A 23,156-nucleotide genomic window follows, 5' to 3' on the forward strand; every position below is an offset into this window, starting at 1 on the left:
AATGGTGACACAGACAGACAGACAGACAGACAGACAGACAGACAAACTTCTCTCTTCTCATATAATTGTAAGTGTGCTGTGAGAGTGCATGGTTGATTTGACTTTTCTATTTTTCTCAATATGTTGTATCAAGTGTTGTTTGAGCTGAAGGAATTATTCAGATATATATATATATATATATATATATATATATATATATATATATATATATATATATATATATATATCTCTCTCTCTCTCTCTCTCTCTCCAACCTCTCTCTCTCTCTCTCCAACCTCTCTCTCTCTCTCTCTGCAAAATATGCATTTTAACCAGATTTGCCTTGCTGATAAAGGCTGACGTCAGACGTATGCAAGACTGCTCCTTAAAATGCTGAGCATGCACAATGCCCCTTTGGGGTTGTAGGCTTTCGAGAGATCTTCTCTTTTTCTCATGTTTATGCCTCAACTAATGGCGTTTCTTGGAATGTGCGTTTCCTCCGTTCAACTCTCCCAACCACCCCTCCCATCTATAGTTGCGTGGGTCAAGGCAATTGATTACCCAAGTGCCTTACAAATCCACTCGCCTGCTTACTAGGTGTGAAAAGAACAAGCAATAGATCATTCACAGAGATCGTGAAACCGCGCAAGCCAACGCGGACACGTGCGGGGAGATGGCATGCCAATTTATGGGGCGAGATAAAAGCTTACAAACGTACTCCTTCATCCGCGTGCCTTTGTTACTCCGCACCAGTTCAATGCACTCTTGTTATGGGCGATCGATATGGGTACCGCCACCTCGACATTCATTTGCAAAGATCAGCCGTTTTGTATGGCAGAGAATGCCAATCAGTTTTTTGAAACGGCAGATTAATGTTAAGTTGATATCACCCCCTGTATATATAATCTCATTTTAAAGGATTAATTTGCCCCCAAAACATCCCACTTGCCATCCCCCATGAAGAACTCTCCCTGCGTTCCCATCTGCTCTCCCGGTTAGGCTAATGGCTGGGTGGTTGGTAATTGGCAACGCCAAGCCAGGCCGTCACCAAGGTTACAGAGGTAATTGCAAGACACCAGCTGCTCTTACACTGGCTTTCCCCCCTTCTCTCCTGCTCCCCGTGGGTGGGCTGTGATGGAGAGGGGAGGGGGATATAGGGGATGAGCGCTCTTGGCCTCGCATGGGACATGGGGGCTAACAGGCAGGTGAAGAGGGGCTCGTGCGACGCTTTGCTGTAAATATTATCGAAATTACGTTTTGGGCTAATTGCAACCAACTTTGCCACCTGACAAATCAGCCAAGTGATGTTAACACTTCAAAGATTTGCATTACAGGAATCTCATACAATGGATGGGTTCAATCTTTCATTTTGCTTTCCCAACTTGTCTTTTAAATTTTGTCATTTCTGACCTTTCGAGATGAGTCGAGGGGTATACTTAAGCTCTCGAAGTCACTTTCGTTTTTAATCGTTAAGCTCACAAGCCTGAATGCTTTGCTCAATGTTGTACTGGTAGTGCAATGCATTTAAAGATGGCATGTTAAGCCGGCTGTTCCATCTGCTTGGATTCGTTCCGCATGACGAAAATCCCTGAACGTATTTTACAATGAGTATGATCCCCATGCTGCTACTTTTATTTGGCTAACATTAATATTTACCGAAATTCGTTCTTGCATCGACCTGCCTACCCTTACAGAATGACTCAAACAAGTAGTTTTTTAGGCATTAACTATCAAAACAAGGTGACGAAACCACCACTGCCAATGTAACCCGATATGAAGTCGGTTTAGACAGAGTAACCATGAACCTGCCTTTGGAGGCACAGTCTCGAAGCGTGCTACATAGACTTGGAAGCAGCTGGCCTGGCACTGCAGAGAATCCACATTGCAGAGAATTTTGAAGTGTATCTGCTTCTTGTCATCAAGTGTACCAGCCAAGCACAGAAATGGATCACTGATATTTGCACGAATACTATAGAATGTCTTTTTGTCGTATATCAGCATTATCAGTGACGGGCGAATGTAAGGAGTCACTTGGAGCCACTCTTTTGCAAATTATATTCGGCTTATGATGAAAATATTTTAAAGTTTTGAAGAAACAATATTTTAACTTCATTAGTTGACTCCATGCCAAATGAAATGGAAATTGCAATGAAATATTTCAAGAGATGGCATTGAGCAAATCTTTGTTTTCAATGAGAAGATAAAAACAAGGGAAATTATCTTGAAAATCTGCCTGTATTCTTAAAATCCTGAACACGTCTTTTTTAAAATTTTTTATCATACCATGATGTCAAAATGGTCGCTGAATGGGGAGGGTACAGCCACGACAGCAAGGTGATGAGGTCACTGGACTGTCGTCCGAGAGGTTGTAGGTCCAAATCCAGCTGAAGGAAGCAGTATTAAATGATTTTGATTTTAAGCTTCAGGAAGTTGAGTTATTTTCAGGAGAATTGACATGTCACAACTGGAATGTTGGAAAAACCCATCAGACTCATTAACGACCTTCAAGGTGGAATAAGCTGTCTGTCCCACCTAGTCTGACATGTGACACTGGCCCACTCAGTGTATTATCCCTTCCCTTGTTACAGGAGGTCAATCTGAATGACTAACCTCATCCTGTATTTAAAACATAAAAAAGTTTATCCAAGTTTTCTGGTTAAATGTATTTGCAAATGGACACTGATGACATCACACAGGAAATGTGTAAAGAGAGGTGCGTTTTGTCATTTGCATAATAATTTATTTTAGATAGGATTTTTAAATACAAGTATCAAGGCTGCCCTGGTTGTAGCTTAATGATTAAGGTGGTTCGCTTAGGATCACAGGGTTCAGAATTCAAACCCCAGCCATGCAAAAATAACACCAGACGGGTCGACTCAGCCTGTCATCCTTTCGATGTCAGCAAAATGAGTACCAGCTTGCTCAGAGTAAGAGATCAACAACCGTTGATCTCGGGTGAGCAGTGGCGCGCCCTCTACCCAAGTGGTAGAAACCAGTGAAAGACGGGGCCGAAAGGTCACCCCCGACTTCGGGTGACACCTTACCATACCTTATCGAGGCTCCTGGAAGAGTTTCGAGCTCTTTTAGTCTTTTAAAATAAGTTGAACAAAAACAAGTCATGGTAATTTTTAAGGACAGCAATGTACTAACCATACAGCTGCATATGAACAAAGCAAAACAAAACTCAGTTATGCAGATTGCCAAAAAACGTTTCCACAAACACTACAATGAGAAACAAATGGAGAGAAATAATGAAAATCGAAGATCAAAAATAGAGATCAATAGGAAACACGACCAGGAAGGAATACAATGGATGTCTTTGTTTGCCATGATCGTCGACTTGGACATTTCTTTTTTCATGCAAGACTTGGACATTAGGAAGCATGAGACAAATCAACAAAGAATAAGGTATTTGAACCTGATATTGTAGTATCACGAGTGATCTCCTTTCTCTTCCTTTTCTATATTTCAATTTTCTAACTTTAGCTCCAATTTTTCATTTTAAAATAGTGAATTATTTTTTATTATGCTTCTTCATGTAATCTTCGAGCTCGGCTGAACTTTTCCAGTTGAATATATACTATGATTATTGTAAACAGAGACTGTAAAAGTCATGAGTGTGTTGGTCTTTTAGTGTATGAATGTCATGCCAGCTATATTTCTAAGAAACAGATTTGTTTTTTTTATACCTGGTTATGATATTCGCAGGCAGGACGTTGCATCACAAAGCACGCCGTCCTTCAGATGAACGCTAAGCTGGGTGTCCCTACGTCTGTTCGCATTAGTTTGTGGACATTAAAGATCCCACTGTGTCTTTGGCGAAGAGTCTGTGAGTTATCGACGGCACCCTGAACAAATTACAAATTCCTGCCCAAATCAGATGCAGTGGAATGTCAGGCATGGTCAGCCGGTTCGTGAAGGACTCGGGCCAAAAACGTTCCCCAGCCGACTCCACAAGAAGGGAGGAATAATTGGAGCCATTAAAGAAATAGTAGTGGATATCTGGTGATCATCGTGACTCATGTCTTCACGTGTGTGCAAAGCCAGAATGTTTGTCGCATTGTGTGAAAACTCTCTTGATGAGGAAGGGGGGGGAGAGAGAGAGAGAGAGAGAGAGAGAGAGAGAGAGAGAGAGAGAGAGAGAGAGAGAGAGAGAGAGAGAGAGAGAGAGAGAGAGAGAGAGAGAGAGAGAGAGAGAGAGAGAGAGAGAGAGAGAGAGAGAGAGAGAGAGAGAGAGAGAGAGAGAGAGAGAGAGAGAGAGAGAGAGAGAGAGAGAGAGAGAGAGAGAGAGAGAGAGAGAGAGAGAGAGAGAGAGAGAGAGAGAGAGAGAGAGAGAGAGAGAGAGAGAGAGAGAGAGAGAGAGAGAGAGAGAGACTGAGACTGATGTTCTGAGATGTATCTGCAATAATTAAGCACAAGATCTGAATTTTAATCTCAAAGGAACGATGTGTAATTTGAACATTTTCTACCATCCAAGAACAGAGATGATTGTAAAATAATCTCAGGTGTACAGTGGTGGAAAAGCTATTTTAAGATTGCAAGAAACTGTTTGCAATGAGCCTAAAATAGGAATAGTCTCACTTTGTGTGTCATGGAGACAAAATCACCAAAATGGTTAATTTATTTATTTAGCCAATCCATATCACATCAGGATTCAATCATGAATTTGACCCAGTGGTTGTAGCATTACCGATACACTATGCCGTTTTTGTGGTGGCCCTGCAAATTAAAGGCAGGAATTTGGAGTTTAGCCAGGGTGCTGGCACGCTAAGGCCGACTATATGCGAAGGACACTGTGAGATCTTATGTCCGACCAAAGCTGGTAGATGTGACCCGAGCTTGATTTCCCATCAGACTGACAGGTGTATACATTGAGGCAACCCTCTGCCTGAAAAACACTCAGTTGATCATTTGTAGTTGGGCCAGGAATCAAACCCAGACTCGTCAGCACAAAGGTGCATATGCTACCTCTCCACTATCCTGCCAGCATTGATAGATCACTGAAGACCGAGAGGGCAATAAGTTGATCTTACTGTATCTCAACCTATTCAGATAATTTAAAGCAGGAGCTTGGAATTGGGTTTGCGGTACCCACCAACAACAATACTGTTTCAAAGATACAGTGGGGTCATTAAAGTTAATTAGAAAAAGCTTATAGACAAGATACTAGACTTAATGCCTCCTTCAAAGGTCTGAGAGATGCGATGTTTTGTATGCACAACACCACAAAAGCAGTTTATAAACAGTCCAACTTTATAAGGAGGCAAAGTCAGCAAGATAGTCCAACAGCAAGCACATGAACTCCTCTGCTGATTCAGGTGGAACACATATGGTGGATGAACGTCGTAGACATCACGGTAGACTGGGTTACCCTGTCACGGGATATTATGCGCAAGTTGTGTTAAAAGGTTCTCCAGAACAAACAAGGATGACCCGCACTGTGGTCACAACCTGCAACAAAATCTGGTGACAGTCCGATAGGGAAACACACATTTACTGCACCAATAAAAAAATTAACTCGACACCTCTAATCCATGGCAACCTCCACCATGGTGATATCAGAACGAGCTGATTCGTCACACGGTCACTGATTGTTTCACCCCAATATGGGGCTGTTCAAAAACTGTCATGCAATTTTTTTTTAAAGTAGTGACGGTGGTTTCTCTCCAGGAGTCTCTGCCGACTTTCTCAAAGATAAGTTTTCCGGTCATTTTTTTTTGTCACTTTTTGACTTATTTTGTAGTTTTTGTGCTTACTGTGTGGTCCGAGTTTGGTTTTGTTTCAAAACTTGTGCTATGTGGTGAGTATTCGTCAGTCTTTTAATATCGGATTTTCCCTGAGGCCGACCCTTCTTCCCGTCTGTGTGCACGATTACGTTTATTTGTGTTTTCTCCTTTTTACCTTCATTTTTTATTTTCACCACATTTCCCTCGAAACCCTCTTCAAATTCCTCCCAACTATATCTTTTCTACCCCTGTCAACCCACCCCAAGCCCACCTCCTTCAAATTTCCTACTTTTCCACCTGAAAGTCCCTGTCGTGTCCATCTTGTATACCCCGTGTAGCCCGCCCATCCCTCTCCCTTCCACAGATCTCCTAATGTCTCTTCCCCACTGTTTTGTGCTTCCCCATTTTTAAATGTTTAACTTGACAGTGTAATGGTATTATATTGGTTTGGGTTTGCTTTGTAATGGTGTTACATTGGTTTGGGTTTGCTTTTGGATATGAAGCAGAAGTTCTGAGATGCGGGGCATTATGGGTATGTGGTCGCGGGAGCACGACGCCATCATGATTAATTAGGGTGCCTGAATCAAAAGAGAGTTCTCTTCAAACATTGCCTCTTTATATATCTTCTCCATCAGAACTTTACGTGGTGGCAGCGGTTTTATGACACATATTCGAGCCCATCAAGGTAACAAGCCGGTGCTTCCTCCCAACTATATCTTTTCCATCTCATCTCTCACAGAAGTGTGATTTCAGCTCCAAACAAGAAGAAGACGACTCCGTGATTGAACAGATCATTGCAAGGACCCAAATGTCTGACTTTCAGAAGGAGCTTTTGACAAAACCAAAGACCTTTATGCTTGATGATGCCTTGAAACTGGGGTGGACATACGAAACCTCCGCCACGTATCTCAAACAGTTGCATCCAATGAATGACTCTGTGCTAACAACGCAGCTGACAACATAAGCATCTCTGCTGTTGGCCCGAGACTCATTAAGTGCAAAAACGGTGAGACCTCACACCCTCCAGCACGTACCCAATGTCCTGCTCGCAACGACACATGCAGATTGTGTGCTAAACATGGCCATTGGGCCAAGTGCTGTCTTGCTTTCAAGTTTTGACAACCACGACCCTACCTCTCATTAAGTGCATACAAACAACAAGCACCCAGAAGCTTTGCACCCGACAACTATGGTCCAACAGGGAATGCTTGCTGGAACTCTCGGACATCACATGCTCATGTTGATCTTCACAACATAGAACAAGAGGATACACCAGATCCTCGAGTTCCAGGACAGCACCCCTATGAAAGGTATTCGCAATCCCCTTAAACACTTACAGTATTCCCCATGCCAGTGCACAACACGAAACAGCGTATGACACACGTCTCATGGAATTGCAACACAGGTGTTGATACAACGCCAATAACCCCAATGGCGTTTCATCACAGTTTGATTTGTTGGTTTTCGACTCGATTAATATACCTGGTCAATGTAACGAGGCTTACACTCCACTTCACGTCAGTCGATGCAACAGGCAAGGTGTTCATTATCTTCAGCTGAAGGTGGACACAGGTGCCCTTGGAAACACTTTACCCATTCGCACTTTTCGACACTTGTTTCCCGAAATGCTGGATTCAAATGATGAACCCTAAATTGGCTCTCTTCAGGCAGCAGAGAGCATTTCAACTGCATACAATTCTCTGTTGTGGATGTCAGTGGTCCTGCGGTTCTTGGCCTTCCATCATGTGAGAATCCTCATGTTGTTAGGTTGCATTGTTCAGAGAACAGTAACCAACCACGGGTTTACAACAGCGTGAAATAACTCATGGATGCATATCCATAACAATTTGACCACATCAGTGAAATTCATACAATGCACAGGCTTGTTGTGGACCCAAATGTCCCACCACGTGTTGATCCACCACAAAGAACCACTATTGCTTTCAAGGACAAAAATCAATCAGAACTTGTTGAGGTGGTTCCACAGGGAGTCATGCGGTGTATCAAGGAACCAACTCTGAGTGGGTCAGCTCACTCACATATGCAACAAAAATCGACGGCAATATTCGGATTTGTTTGGACCCAAAGCATCTCAATTGAGCCCTGATTCGTCCATATCAAAAAAATACCTCACATGGAAGAGCTCACTCACAAATTTGCAGGAGTGAAATACTTCTCAAAACTTTATGCCAAGTCAGGGTACTGGTCTGGAAGACTCTACTTTTGGAGATAGCCAACAACTTCTTACATTTCAGACTTCAGCGGGCCGGTGTTGTTTCCAATGATTGCCTTTTCGACTGTGTGTAATCCAGGACATTTTTCAGATGGAAATGGACCGTATTCTCCAGGATTGTGAAGGTGCAGTTGGCATAGCAGATGACATCACTGTTTATGGCACCACTGAGGAGGAACATGACTGGCACCTCAAGGAACTGATGGAAACAGCATAACCGAAGGCCTCGTTTTCAATTCAAACAAATGCTACATCAAGAAGACCAGCATCGCCTTCTTTGGGAATACTTATGGTAGACAAGGAATATGGTCTGACCAGCAGAAGGTTCAAGATCTGAGAGCTATTCCAAAACCCGAGAACAAAGCCGAGCTTCAACATTTCATCAGCTTCATGACATATTTGTCACGCTTCATCAAGAACTTAAGTATGAAATCTGCTACCTCCTCCCCCTCTTCCCTTGTCCCACCCTCCTGCTCCCCTCCCCTCCCCTGCACCCAAAGCCTCCTCCCCTCCCTCTTCAGTAACAGTGTGGACCTCAAATATCCGGGGCCTTCACGCAAACCTGACATCTTTCCAGACAGGTTGCCACTGACAAACCAGACATAATCTGCCGAACCGAAACTTTCCTTCCCCAAGACGTCTCTGACTCCCAAGTATCTCTTTCAGAGATACTCCCTGGTTACTCCCTCTCTGGTATAACAGACCTGAACCTCTTCCTGGTGGAGGTGTTGCTCTCTTCATCAAAGATTCTACTTCTCACTCTCCATGCACTGCCCCCACTGCCCCACACCCCCAGGAATACCTCTGGCTATGGCTTCCCCTCCACTCCCACCTCATGTGTAGATGTGTACTGTACCGTCCACCAAACAGTGATGACTCTGTTTTATTTACACCTCACTATCCGAAAACATGGACCAACTTCTATCCTCTCATCCGAACTCTCTCTTCCTCATATGTGGTAATTTCGATTGTTATCATACCAGTTGGCAGGGTGTGGGTACCTCTCTCACCTGTCATGGCAGTTCAGCAAATGACTTCTGCGACTCATTGGGACTGACTCAATCTGTCAACTTCCCGACCCGGATCCCAACCAACAGTACTCCATCTCTCCTGGATCTGATTATGACAAATTTCCCTGAAAATATCTGCTGTTCTTCTTCCGATCCAATCGGTTCTTCTGACCACGTCCTTGTCAAAGTGGACATCTCTCTGGCTGTCATCAGAGAATGACCTCACCGCCGTCAAGTCTGGCATTTCACTCAGTCTGACTGACAGGGTCTCCAAACAGCCATCAAACTTCTGGACTGGTCTCCTGTCGCTACTTTCTCCAACATCAACTTGTCCTGGGAATTCTTTCAAAGAAACTTGTTCTCTCTCATGCACAGATTTATCCCCTTTCGTCTTCAGTTGTCCTTCCCTTCCTCCTTCCCTTGGTTTACTGAAGCTTGTGGCGAGGCAGTTGTCCTGAAACAACTTGCCTTTGCCGCATGGAAAGCAAACCCAACTGAGGGTAATCTCAGTTCCTTCAATAAAGCTCGGAACAAGTGTGTATCTTCCCTCAGGAGAGCCAGAAAACACCATCTTTCTAAGCTCAAGTCTGAACTCTCAAACCTCTCTTCCACCTACAAATCCTGGTGGCATCTAATCAAATCTGTTTATGGTGCATGTTCCCCCTCTATCCCCTCCCTTACCTCAAATAGCCGCACTGCTGATGATGCACGTGAAAAGGCTGAATGCCTAAACTCGGTGTTTGCATCTAAATCTTGTGTCCAAAACCCATCATTTTCTGTAACTACCTTACTCAGTCAAACCCAACTGTCCCTGGACTCTGCGCCCTTTTCTTCTGACAAAGTGGAGAGTTTGCTGTCAAACCTCGACTCAGATTCTGCAACCGGTCCAGACTGCATCAGCCCACGTGTCCTAAACAAAAAAAAACCTTCTCTGCTCTTGCTCACACTCTCTCAATTCTTGTCACCCTCTCATTTGCCCAAGGTCATCTGCCATCTACTTGGAAATCAGCAAATATTACCGCCCTGCATAAAAAGATGCAAAAACAGATCCCTGCAACTACAGACCAATCAGCCTTCTCCCAATCATCAGCAAGGTGATGGAATCCATCATCGCTTCAGATATTAAATCCTTCCTCTTCTCCAATAGTTTGATTTCCGATTATCAATTTCGTTTCAGATCAGGTAACTCTAACCTGGACATGCTGCTTCTGCTCTCCCAACAATGGATGGAAGTACTCAATGCCAGACATGAAATCAGAGCCATAACACTAGACATATCACGTGCTTTTGACACGGTCTGACACCCTGCACTGCTCACAAAACTCTCTTCTTATGGTGTCCAAGGCCATCTCCACTCATGGCTCGTAGACTTCCTCTCCTGTCACAGCCAACGTCTGGCAGCCAAAATGGAGTTCTTTCATCCCCTCTTCCTGTCCAGGCTGGAGTTCCTCAAGGCAGCGTTCTGGGCCCTGTTCCTTTTCTGGTTTTCATCAATGATCTCTCCGACTCTCTGGAAAATCCTCTTTATGTCTTTGCTGATGACACCACCCTCTGCCGCACCATCTGTCATCGCTCAGATCGGCAAGCATCAGCTTCTTCGCTCACTGCAGATCTGGGTAAAATCACAAACTGGTCCAACACGTGGAGCACGTCTTTCAATCCGGACAAATCTCACACTCTCACTATGTCTCTCTGAAAGGACCATTTAAAACCCACCTCCCCCCATCTACTTTCTCAACAATCCTCTGGAAGAGGTCCTTTCATTCAAGCTTCTGGGTCTCACTATCTGCCATGATCTTTCCTGGGAAAGCTGCATTTCCAACCTGACTACCAAAGCCAGTCGCCGACTGGGAATCCTCCATTGTGCAAAGTCCTTCCTCAGCCCACCTGAGCTTCTGACCACATACGAAGCTTTCGTCCACAGCCGATAGAGTACTGCTCTCCCCTCTGGGTTGGTGCTCCTGTTTCTCACCTTTCTCGGCTTCACGCTGGTGAAACCAAGGCATTTCGGATCATTGGCATCTCCCGCGATGAGGCTGAATCTATGGGCCTCTCACTCTCTCACCACAGGCCAGTTGGTGGTCTTTCTGTCTTCTACCGTCTCCTCTTTGGTCTCGCCCCCCCACTCTGTCTGCAATATATGTCCCCCTCTCCCCCCCCATATTTCCGCAGGGTGGTCAAGGTTTGCCAGCAACCCCCTTCTGGTAAAACTACCAAAATCACGAATCAATGCTCACCTTCACTCTGTCATTCCTCTCTTTCTCCGCCTTTGGAATAAACTCCCTCACTCTGTTCAATCCCATTCTTCCCTCCAGGCCTTCAAAACAGCTGCACACCACCACCTCTTATCATCCCTCATCCAAATCCTCGATCTTTTCTACCCCCGATAATCCACCCTAAACCCACCTCCTTCAAATTCCCTGCTTTCCTTCCTGAAGGTCGCTGTCGTGTCCATCTTGTATACCCCGTGTTCCCCACCGCATCCCTCTCCCTTCCACTCGCACCACCTTTGGAATTCCCTGTGAGAAGATCAAATGAAGTCACCATAACTTTTCCCTTATGACCCGTAGTCCTGTTGGCAATCTTATTTGGTTGAGATTGCGTAAGTAAAGATTGAATACATCAAGGTCAGACAGACGGACATCAAAATCCGAATATTAAGTGTGATGACAGATTGACAGGTTGACTGGGCCATTATCGTGTTTTGCATGGGGACCTCAAATGACTTACTCTGCCTTTGAGGAAAGGGGGGGGGGGGTGGGGGAGAGAGTGGTAAGTAAAATTCAGTCAATTTTGCATATGTAATATGTAGATTAGTCTCATGCCTGTCTGTGTGGGTTTCTTGTTGTTCTTTTTTTTCAACTTTGATTTTATAATCCTCCAGCATTCAGAAATGTTGAATGTTTTAATGTTGATTTTACTTGGAATAAATAAAGCAATGAAATGCCATTATTGAAGGCTTGTCTTGCTTTTGAATAACGACATCAATGTAAAATCATCACCGTTACAACCAAAATCTTGTTCCGGAGGACATGGAAGAGGATAATAAAAGCTATCATTGACATCGGTTTCATGATCCACTGACATTTTGTCACTTTTGCATCGTGGTGAACACCGTGTTTGCCCCAACTGCTTCACCTTCTGTTTTAATTTATTGATTTCAGGTGATTTTTGTCATTTCCATTCAATCTTTTTTTTTTCTCCACTTTATCAAAGGGTGATAGAGTGCTCTCCGATTTTGTATTTGTTTATCTGGTTTGGGAATTGATTCCTGGAGGAATCAGATCTCATCAAAGCTGGTGCAGTCCTAGCTGGAAAGGCAACATTGTGTATAGTATGTTTACCGCCCTCCAGAAGTGGTCATGAAGTCAGCTAAATTCCAATGTGCGTGTTAAAGGTTCTCTTCCTCTGGATAGACCTTTGAGTGGACACCCTGGTAAAAATGCTAAGTTCCTTTGCTTTTCTATAACCGCTCTGGCAGTCCCATGAGGTGAGCTCTCTATACGAGATCAGGTCAAATTGTTTTCGTTGTGTACCCCCAGGAAATATATTCAGTTGTAATATTGATATGTTGTAATTTACTGCATTCGGTGTCCTATTCCACCTTGGAGCATCGTCGTATTCAACATTGAGCTCGAAATAGCATTAACATGTCTCAAAGAACACTTTTATCCGTTCATTCGCGATTTATATTATGACATATTGCTGTTGGCACTTGGCTATTTAAGGTGTTGGGATATGCATTGATGTTGGCCATTTGCGGTTCAAGTGCACTTGTTGCGATAGTGCGATATTCTTTATATACTTAACTAAAGTTTAGTCTGAAATGTGAACAAAATTATAATTTTGTTTTGTTAATTTCTGATTGATTACTGGGAAATGGGGTGGTTGGAAAATACAGGTAACAGTTTGTAGGTAATTTTACATGTTCTTTTAACATCAGTACCACAATCGATTGTGCATAACATTTTGTTTTGAGACTGATAAAATTGACTCAAAGTTAGTTTCATCAAAAGACCACTGTCTACTTGGACTTCAGTGAGGTCATTATGATGGACTTAAGTCGATATCAAAGAAACACAGGATATATTGAAATAATCTTTCCCTCGTGAGATGTCCCGTAATGTCTCGAAACCAGTCACCTTGGGGTGCATCGTTTCGCAATACGTCTTCACAGTTGTCTGTACTAATTGAGGGATTACAAAAACATTGTACACCATATTATCGGTATTTCCTAAAACTCTCGTTTTGGGTAGTTGTGTGAAAAAACTCTGACTACACATTTACAATGTTCTAACATTCAGACTACTTCCCAACCATATATGTCTCGTATTTTGTCGATTCACTTCCTGGACGGATGATAGAAAAATGCCTGCAGGCATTGAGATGGTTTGTCAACAAATAAAACGGTATGACTTTTCAACTACAATTTATCTCCAGCCTCTACAATTCATCTCTAGCTGCTGTAGTATTCCTTTAGGTGACGTGAAATCTCAGCATGATCTCAGAAACAGAAATTGTACTCATCCCAGAAATGTCCCACGGGGGTTCACATGAAGTTTTCCACTGTGAACACACAAATCTGTCACTAAGCCATTGGGGTTTTTTTTCTTTTCTCATGTTTTATGTTTGAACTATCTTAAATATATCACTCCAAATGGAAACCTGTCATGTATTACTAATAGTCAGGAAGGTATTGTGAAAAAAGTTGAGCTTAATTACTTGAACAATGGATTTAAGCTTGCTTGTTTGGTGTACCATGTGCCAGCAGTAGTTTGTGGGAGTTAAAGATCATGCAGTGTCGAGTTGAGTAAGGTGGGTTTGCAGTACCTGTAGCTGCGTTTGAGCCTGGGGAGTAACTGCTGAAATCTATCTATCCGGGTTCTTCCCAACATGTTTGTTCTTTATTCCTTTCATACTTCTTTCTAATTTTTTTCACATTTATTTTTATTCATTCTAATTTTTGCCTTTTCTTTTCTTTCATCTATTTTACTCTTTATTTCTCTTTTTATTTATATATCTGTCTAAGGAGAAGTGAATTCTTGCAGAAAATTTTCTGTAAGGCTCACTTGGCTACACCTGGATGGGTTTGAGGGTTGTGGAATAGCGGCTGAAACCCTATCCAGGTTCCTCCTGATAACTCCATCTTTGCTCTTTACTTCTTCTGTGTTCCTTCTGATGACTCCAATGCAGTATTCCGTCTTCCTTTTGAGTGAGTTATCACCAGTATCCTGAACAAATTATGTATTCCTGCCGAAATCACCTTCGGTTGATGTCAGGTATGGCCAGCTTATTTGTGAAAAGACTCATGCCAACCATCCACCATGGCTGACCCCACAAGATGGTGGGATTAATTATGGTCAGTAAAGTAATCGTAATAGTCGTAGTAGTCATAGTCGTAATTATCTTTGAGGATAATCCAACAGCATCAACGATTTTTTTCTTTAAAGATATTTACAGGAAGTTACTGCATGTGTCCATGTTGAACTACAATGGGATGTACCCATGGTCCATTGATGTTATCATTCCAAACTCTGAGTTTAGGTCTCAACCTCTTAAGCATCCCAAAATGGGCTGAAATTCCATTTTTTAAATTTGGGTGTTTACTCCGAATAATAGCAAATAACCTTTCTGATATTGCCTGATCACATGAATACCAGAGAGAAGATGCTAAATGGATGAAATCAACAGGATGTTGATCAAGGTATGCTTACCACCTTGGAAAGAAAGGAGAAGCTGACAGTTCGGGCGATAAGCCTTTGTCAGAGTCTCGTTTTTTTTCCTCGAATGAAACATTAACGGCAAAAACGGTAACTTCTTCTCGCATCCTACAACGGTTAGCATATCTCGATCAACATCCTGTTGATGTCATCCATTGTTCTACCTGTCCTCCAATGCAGATCAATACTTGCCTTCACCTGCAAGACTATAGTTCTTCATTTTACCTGTATATTGCTAAATGCTGCAAAGAGGCTATTTGGACTGCTTTTGAAAGTAATCCACATTTAATACTGGAGTAAAATGACTGGGAATTGAGTTATTTCAAGTCAGCAAAAATGCATCCTGCAGAGACCACAACGTGAACAATGCAACTGTCGCCAGAGCCTTTGTTTCTTTGACAAAATCTGCTCGAGTTTATGGTTATTATTTAATTATATTCGAAAGTATTTTGAAAGAAAAAAAGTTACTTTTTCGGAGCCTCGGATTGATTTTTCACTTTGAATACTGTTTGCTTGTCCTTAATGACATGTTTTATGATTTCAAAATGCATTCCACGATTTTAAAATGCATTTCACCATTATGAAATGAAATACCTTCCTGAATGATAAATTTATTATTTCCACCTACTGATAGTGATACTTTAAACTTTTGGGACGAGTTGTTAGTATTTTCATTCATCCGGGTTAATTTCAGAGTACCTGATTTTTTCAAGTGCATGAATTTGCTTTCATTGCTTTTCCTTGTACAAAATGATTATGAGTTCACATTCCAGTCTGCTTACCCCTGGGATCAACCCAATGCCCCATAAAGTAAATCTACCTCATGTAATCAAAAACTTTGAGGGGTGATCAGTAAATGCATGATGTTACATTTAAACTCATCAATTAACAAGAGTATTTTGCTTTTTCACAAATTTTTTTATTCCACTAGTCCCTTTAAACAAAAACTTTAATTTTCTACAAAACAAATCACTTTCACTTATTTTATTTTTTAACTTCCGTGGGTGTTCAAAAAGGTCTTGGAACAAGATGCTCTAATTTATCCAAGACACAAAAACATGCCAAATTTATGTATGAGGTGCATAATATATATTGGAACCTGATAATTAAATGTTGACATTGTACGGATGATTGCTCGTCTTTTGTTCGGCCAACCCTTTTATCACCTGACAACTTACTGATCAACATTCGTATTCCAAGAGTATCCACCACCAGTAATTAGTGTGGTGCATGATATTGATGTAAAATTGATTTGCATTAAATATTTATTTTTCAGGATTGTATTGGGCATGGGCATTTTATACCATTGTGAATGACGATTCAGTTAAGGAACTAACCACAAATGTACGGATGCAAAGTTTGTGGAATATTTAACCACACTCCCCTGCCTTGAATGCTCCAAACATTCCCTTCCCTTCTATTTCCTTACCATTCTTTCCTCCCTGCTCTTTCTTCCCATGCTCCTCTCCTTTCTAATCCCTCCTCTTTCCAAACCAGAATTTTAATCCTCCCCAATATCATCCTCCTCCCCAATTTCATCTTCCTCCATAATTTCATCCTCCTCTCCAATTTCATCTTCCTCCACAATTTCATCCTGCTCAATAATTTCATCCTCACCAATTTCATTCTCCTCATCAATTTCATCCTCCTCACCAATTTCATCTTCCTCCATAATTTTATCCTCCTCCCCAACTTCCTCCTCCTCCCCAATTTCATCCTCTCTCCAATTTCATCCCACTTCCCATTTTCATCCTCTCTCCAATTTCACCCTCTCCCTAATTTCACCCACCTCCCAATTTCACCCTCTCCCCAATTTCATCCTCCTCCCAATTTCATTCTCTCCCCAATTTCATTCTCTCCCCAATTTCACCCTCTCCCCAATTGCATCCTCCTCCCAATTTCATCCTCTCCCCAATTTCACCCTCTCCCCAATTTCACCACTCTTTTCCCCAATTTCACTGCTGCTCTCCCCAATTTAATCCTCCTCCCAATTTCATCCTCCTCCCAATTTCATCCTCTCCCCATTTTCATCCTCTCCCCATTTTCATCCTCTCCCCATTTTCATCCTCTCCCCAATTTCACCGCTCTTTTCCCCAATTTCACTGCTCCTTTCCCCGATTTCACTGCTCCTTTCCCCATTTTCACTGCTCCTCTCCCCAATTTCACTGCTCCTCTCCCAGATTTCACCACACCTCTCCAATTTCACCACTCCTCTCCCCAATTTTACCACACTTCTCCCCAATTGCATACTCCTCTCCCAAATGTTCTCACTTTTCCCCAATTTTCATTCCAACTCTCCTCATCCTCCCCAATCTCATCTTCCACCCCAATTTTAACCCTCCTCCCCCATTTCACCTCCATCTCCCCAATTTCACTCTCCTTCCCAATTTTCATCCTTCCATCCAAATTTTCCACCTGCCCCCTCCCCACCTCCTATTTTTTTCATCCTTTTCAATTATCATCCATCTCATCTATTCATCTTCGTCCTCAATTTTCCTCATCCTCCTCAATGCTTACCTTCCTCCCCAATTGCAATCCCTTTTTAATCCTTTCCCCTCCCTCAGTTTCACCATCTCTAATTTTCTTTATCCCAAATTACCCCCTCCCCAATTATCCTCCTCCAAAGTTTTTCATTTCCCCAATTTGCCCCCCACTCTTTCTTTTCTCCCTAAACACCCCACCTTTCTTAATCTCAATTATTTTTCACTAATATGCCCCTCTCCCCGAGGTATGGAATATATAGATGGTCCCTATAGATTGAAAATCAAGAAATTGGATGATTTCCCTGAAATGTTAAATTTCATAGCACTGATAATATTTCATGTTTAACAGTGCAAAAGTTTATTGCTTTGTGTTCACTTTTAAAAGTTGATGTCAATCTTTAACAACAACATCTTCTTTCTCACAGATTCTTCCTCAAATTTTTCCTGAAATGCAATCAGAACTGTTTGAAAAATGCCGGCAATCCACGAGACATGCGCCGATTCCAGGTGAGCTCACGAGGGAGACTGTGCTGTTTGTGCAACACACAGCAGTCTCGTTTTCTGTGCATATTGCAATGCAATACCAATCGCCGTGCATACCATATATTCCTACTCCGAGTACCTACAAACATCGCCACAAATGACCTAATGTTGCCGCACAGTTCTGGTAAATCTATAGATGAAGGATTTCTATAAAGAGTTCGTGGTCTGTTAGTAATTAATACATTCGCTAAAAACCAAAGAAACATCACAACCTGAATCAAGATTCTAAGGGTTCGAGTTTAATGATGCTCAGCGTGTGGGCTGAAACAAATTGTCTGTAATTGTTTACGATCACAAGAGCGAAGAAAGAAAAAAAAAAAAAAAAAAAGAGAAAGGACCGGAGGAGGATGTAAGATGGCTTGTCTATTTGAAGTCTGTTTAGCTTAGGCGCAGGACACAGGAGGAAAAACACGACCAATGTTATCATTTCAAACATAAATGATTAAATAACAGTCGTTAGACGAATAAATGTGCCAGAAAAATACGGAAGTGGCTGCTATGCCGGAGTCCACTGATTATGGCAATTAACCCGATATGCACTTCAGAGCATGTGGTTTGAATCAAAGGAGCTGCGACGAGGCGCATTATTTTCATGACTGGTACAATTGAAAGTTATTGTGTGGGGTCGAAAAGAGCAACCTCACACTAAATGCAAACATACACGGGCACACCGCGGCGGAAGGTTATCAAGGGATTCTGTAATTGGTCTAATGTGTGCAATTAGGTATTGTGACTTGTGCCAAACAGGGGGCCTGCAAGGTCAGAGCACGGTATGCAAGATAGCTCAGAAAGATTATTGATATCCCAGATAGAACTACGGCAGTATGCGCAAATCTTCATCTACGGCGGAGCATTATTCATCAAATTATAGAATGATCTCACTCTAACTTTGTTTGGCCTTGTGGAGGTTTTTTGAAGACCCTACAGGCTGTGGGAGGGTCACACCATAATGAGGGTAAGTGGTGATTTGTCCTGACTGATGATGAGGAATGGCTTCCTGCTTCTGCTTCAGTGACCTTGCTTGTCGGCCTCGGACCCCCTGCCTTCAAACGCCTCGACTTTTAACACCCAGGCACCCGCAGATAAATAACCGCCTCCACATCTCATATCAACAACCAGGTCCAGATGTTGAGAGACGGAAGAGTAGATGAACGATTTGCATCTATATGCAGAATGATTGGAGCAATTTTGCAAACAGGCATTACTTAGCTGAAGCCAGCACGGTCTGCAACTCATCTTCAGAAAAAATATGAATACTTTTCGAGCTTGAGACCCACACCCATGCACGGAGCCTTGCTTTATTATTAATCTGTCAAACACGAAGCGCATTTCTCAAGATTTGCGCGAAGGGTTTACACAATCTTTTCTTCATTTTATGAAGCTTGACTCACAATAACCACACTTATGTTTCTGCTCAGACGTGAAGGGGGTTTGGGGGGGGGGATAAGGTGATATTATGATGAATTTCAGCTTTGCACACAAAAATTAAGATGCAGGTGCAGCAGTGTAAAGACAATTTTATTTCTTGAAAAAAAAGAAAAACATTGAACAACTGTCTTCTATCGCAGCCCTTGCAAGCTTTCTCGTGCTTTCATTTAGTTAAAATGCAAACGATTGGTCAATGTCAAGCCAATGCAAAAAACAAACAAACAAACAAACAACGAAAAGGAAACCACGAACAAGCAATGCATTCGGCATTGGAACAATCACAGGCAAATGAAAATTATTGGCAAAGAAAATGCTCTCAATCTCGAGCATGTCAAACCCGGATAGGAATCCAGGTTAGCGAATGAGTCGTGATCAGATCCTTGGAACAGATGCAAATGGAACGCACGATTGCTGTATTTGTTTGCAAAGATTACACGCGCGTGTGCTTGCTGCAGTCTAACACATTATGTCAGGCATGCCGTGTCTGTTTTCACTCTTTCTAAGGCATTGCCCCCCTTCTCTTTCTCTTTTACATTTACCATTTATTTGCAAAACAAAAATCGACTGTCGCCTTTGTTTTTCCTTATTTTTCCACTTTTAACTATAAGAAGCACCTTATGACTGCACCATCTGATTTCTGGTCCCCGCTCCTGTTGGAATTGCCATCGTGTCGGGGAATAAAGATCGGTAGAACCACTTAACCTACTAAAAGTGAAACCAAAGACAGGGATTCCTGCTCATGCATGACAACGGCGCTGAGCTCCTAAAACCTCCTGCAGACATTGTTAGCCACAAGGCCCACCCGTTATCTCTGCCACCGGTGTTTTTGATGGTTCGTTGTTCTTTCCATGAATCGGTGAAACGCGTTAATCTACTTATCGGATTTGCATCCCGAAGCCACCCTTGTGCCATTGCCTGAATAGGACGAGGACACAATCTACTGTTTGTATCGAGGGATAACTAGACCTCAACATGTGGGTCACTCACTCCACCCAGCACAGAAAATTTATGAAAATGCCCCAATAATACATGACCACTTGTCCTTCGCAACACAAACATTATGCAGGAGAACAGCAATTGAATGCAGGCCCATTCATGAATTTGTATTTGCTCTCGAGAACTTTGGCCAAATTGAATATTTCAGCACCACTACTTGGTCGAGGCTTCCAGCACTCTCGTACTTTCTCTTTTTCCTGAAGCAAACTTTCTCTCCTGCCGATGCTTGCATGCCCATGTAATGCAGCATATTCCACCTCATGCTGGCAAATTGCCAAAAGGCCCATTGCATATTAACCTTCACTCTACAGCGCCACGCCGCGGGTATATACCCGATTGCTCGTGAATTGCCTTCTGATGACCGTCTCATGGGCTAATAACACCCTTTCGTTATAGATAATGCAGCAAATTATTTTAAAGCTAACTCCTCTACCTCATCCTTGCTTTGAAAAAGAGCAAAACAAAGGTCTCTGTCTATCCCGGTAAAGGGGTAGAAGCTCTATCATTGCAACGGGCCATGTGTGAGTGTCAGTGGAGATGCATACTCTTGACAGAGCAATGTGAGCATTTGCGACAAGTCATAAACATTTCCGTGACTAAGAACCACATCGTAGGTAGGTCGCCACTCTACCCCAGGGTGCTTAGGTTTCCACTGAGCGACTGCAGGAATCGAACCCACTCCCATGAGGGTAATGCAACAAGGTTTCACCCACTCAAACCACCAAGCCACTCTTATGTGAACAGGGATTAAAAAAAAAAAAGACTGTCTGTGCTCTTAAGGAAAAGCCAATTAATCGGAGGGTCCTCCTGGAAGGCTCTTCATTCGAACACAAAGCCACCTCTCCTTGCTTCTATTTAGAGGAGCTGGTGTACGTGTATAATCGCCCCTCATTATCCCCTGCCAGCCATGTTGAAATGCAGATTTGCTTGGTGCCTTTAAAAAAAACACACATCAAATACCACTTTAAGACGAAGGTCATTAATATCTTATTAACCTGCTTGTTGTTAAAAGCAAAAGTGCTTATTAAAATGTATTGACAGCTAACCATTTAGCCGTGCCCTTTGTATTGGATTGAAGAGGGAGAGTGAGGATAAAAAAAAAGAATAAAGAGAAGTGTGGATGGTGGGGAGAACAAGGGGAATGGGGGTGGAGATGGAAGGGTGGGGTATGGGAACAATATCTACTGCGATGCACTTTCTCCTTAATTTATTGACAGGCATTGTAATTAATACACATCAAAAAAGCAACGAAGATGATATTTATCCGGAGAGATTGTATAACGGGCCACTCTGGTGGAACAAACGGGACAAAGGCAGTGGATACGCGATCCGAGCGACAAAAGCAAATTGTGCTGATGCTTCCGTAATATACTTAGGACTGAGGAGTTGTGTGTTTTCAGGAACACGCTGATGGCAAAACATGGAAATAATAAAATTATACTTGTATGGGAGCCTGTGGCTTCATTGAAGTTATTGTGCGCAACAATGAGGTGGTGGAGCACAGTTGGTGGTAATACAATTATGTTGCTGGTTCTATTGGTGACATCACAATGACATTCTGTCTTGCAATAATAACATCTGATGAAACCCTTCGGCAGATACCTTGGCTGCTGAGTTGGCTACAAAACGATTGCTGGCAAATGTTATTGTTTATTTTTATTTATTTATTTCCTTTTTCTTGTTCCTGTCCTCCTCCTCCTCCTCCTCCGACAGGTGGTCATCTCTACAACAGTAAATGTTGATGGCCATGTGCTTGCAGTATCTGACAACATGTTTGTGCATAATAATTCAAAGCACGGACGGCGGGCACGGCGAATTGACCCTTCAGAAGGTATGCCCCCACCGTCTTATCAGGACAATGGTAGGAATGCTATTTTTATTTTCATTTTCTCCTCGCTCGCTTCAGATGCGTTTGTTTTGCCCTCATGCTCACAGCAGTTGTGTACCCTCCCATAGACGTGTGACCATTGCTGTATCGTAACCCAGCAGATTTGTCATTGACAGGCGTGCACCGTTTCCACTAAACCTCCACGTTCACAATATTGTTTTCCCTTTGGCTATCGATTACCGGAGGATCCCTACCTTTGCAGAAAGGAAAAAATAAATTTGCTTTGGTTTTGTGAAGGTGCAAAAAAGGTTTGGAATTGAAGGTTAAAGTATGATATTTTAGCAGCTGACATTTGTTCAACCTCGATAACATGACTGGCATGACAATTCATATTGGGTTGCTAAATGCTGAGAAAATGTCATGCTCTGTGGAGGTATCCGAGGTACACACTCTTCACGGAGGATTTATTATACAGCAATGGGTTGCCCGCTCTGTGGTGTTGTGGCGTGTTTCTCTGCCTAATGAAACCCCATGTCTTTTTCATTGCCAGCATTCACCGACCTGTCAATGTTCCTGTTTCTGTTTAACTTGCATTCTCGAAAATCCATCGACTTGAAGAGCCTGGGAGATGAGAGTGCCGTCGATTTGCCAGTATTTTTGGTTTCGGGATGTTTGGTGTGCCGATATCTGCAGTTCCATTTTGTCGCTCGGGTTGTGAGCCGACATCTTCTCTCTTTTGATCTTCTGAATTGACCGTCATTGCCCTTCAAAAGATTTGAGACATGGTGCAAAGAGTGGCTTAAAAGTTGCCTCCGATTTCTGTTATTCCAGATAGATGCATCGTGAGCACTAGTGCATCCCGATACCTTAAGCTGGCACCATCAGGCACAATGAATCCATACCAGGCCGATCAGGTGAGATCAGTCCAAAAATATCTCAGGTCAATCCAGATGTGGAACCTGTGATAAGATTGCATTCATCGATGTGATTTGAAAAGGAGAGAAGAAGAAGCAGACAACAGGCCTCAACCTGCTTATATTACTTAATTCCTCCTTCCAAAAGTCTTCCCCCGTCAGAAAACAATAGCCCGAGGTGCTTCGGGACCGGATGGATTTTCTGACAGAATGCTAATGTTAAATATGCCTCCACATTTGCTCGCTTCTTGCATTAATTTGTGCTGGCCACGATAGAAAGCTCAGTCTAATGAAGG

General features: G+C 42.6%; 1 protein-coding gene across 8 annotated transcripts in view; it reads left to right on the plus strand.

Annotated features, from left to right (window-relative positions):
• The window catches only part of LOC147015753 (transcription factor COE3-like), a 353,977-nt gene that overhangs the window by 159,352 nt on the left and 171,469 nt on the right, over nucleotides 1-23,156 (plus strand). For 5 of the 8 annotated variants that reach the window (XM_085848257.1, XM_085848249.1, XM_085848255.1 and 2 more), the window contains 2 exons: nucleotides 17,577-17,658; nucleotides 21,832-21,979. In XM_085848257.1, coding sequence (XP_085704383.1) covers nucleotides 17,577-17,658; nucleotides 21,832-21,979 — 230 coding nt within the window. The remainder of the gene's footprint in view (nucleotides 1-17,576; nucleotides 17,659-21,831; nucleotides 21,980-23,156) is intronic. The other 3 variants (XM_085848251.1, XM_085848254.1, XM_085848253.1) reach the window with 1 other exon arrangement.

This window comes from Eptatretus burgeri, chromosome 12 (assembly GCF_056783735.1).
Source record: "Eptatretus burgeri isolate ZD-2024b chromosome 12, Ebu_testis_v1, whole genome shotgun sequence".
In the NCBI taxonomy this organism is placed as follows: Eukaryota; Metazoa; Chordata; class Myxini; order Myxiniformes; family Myxinidae; genus Eptatretus; species Eptatretus burgeri.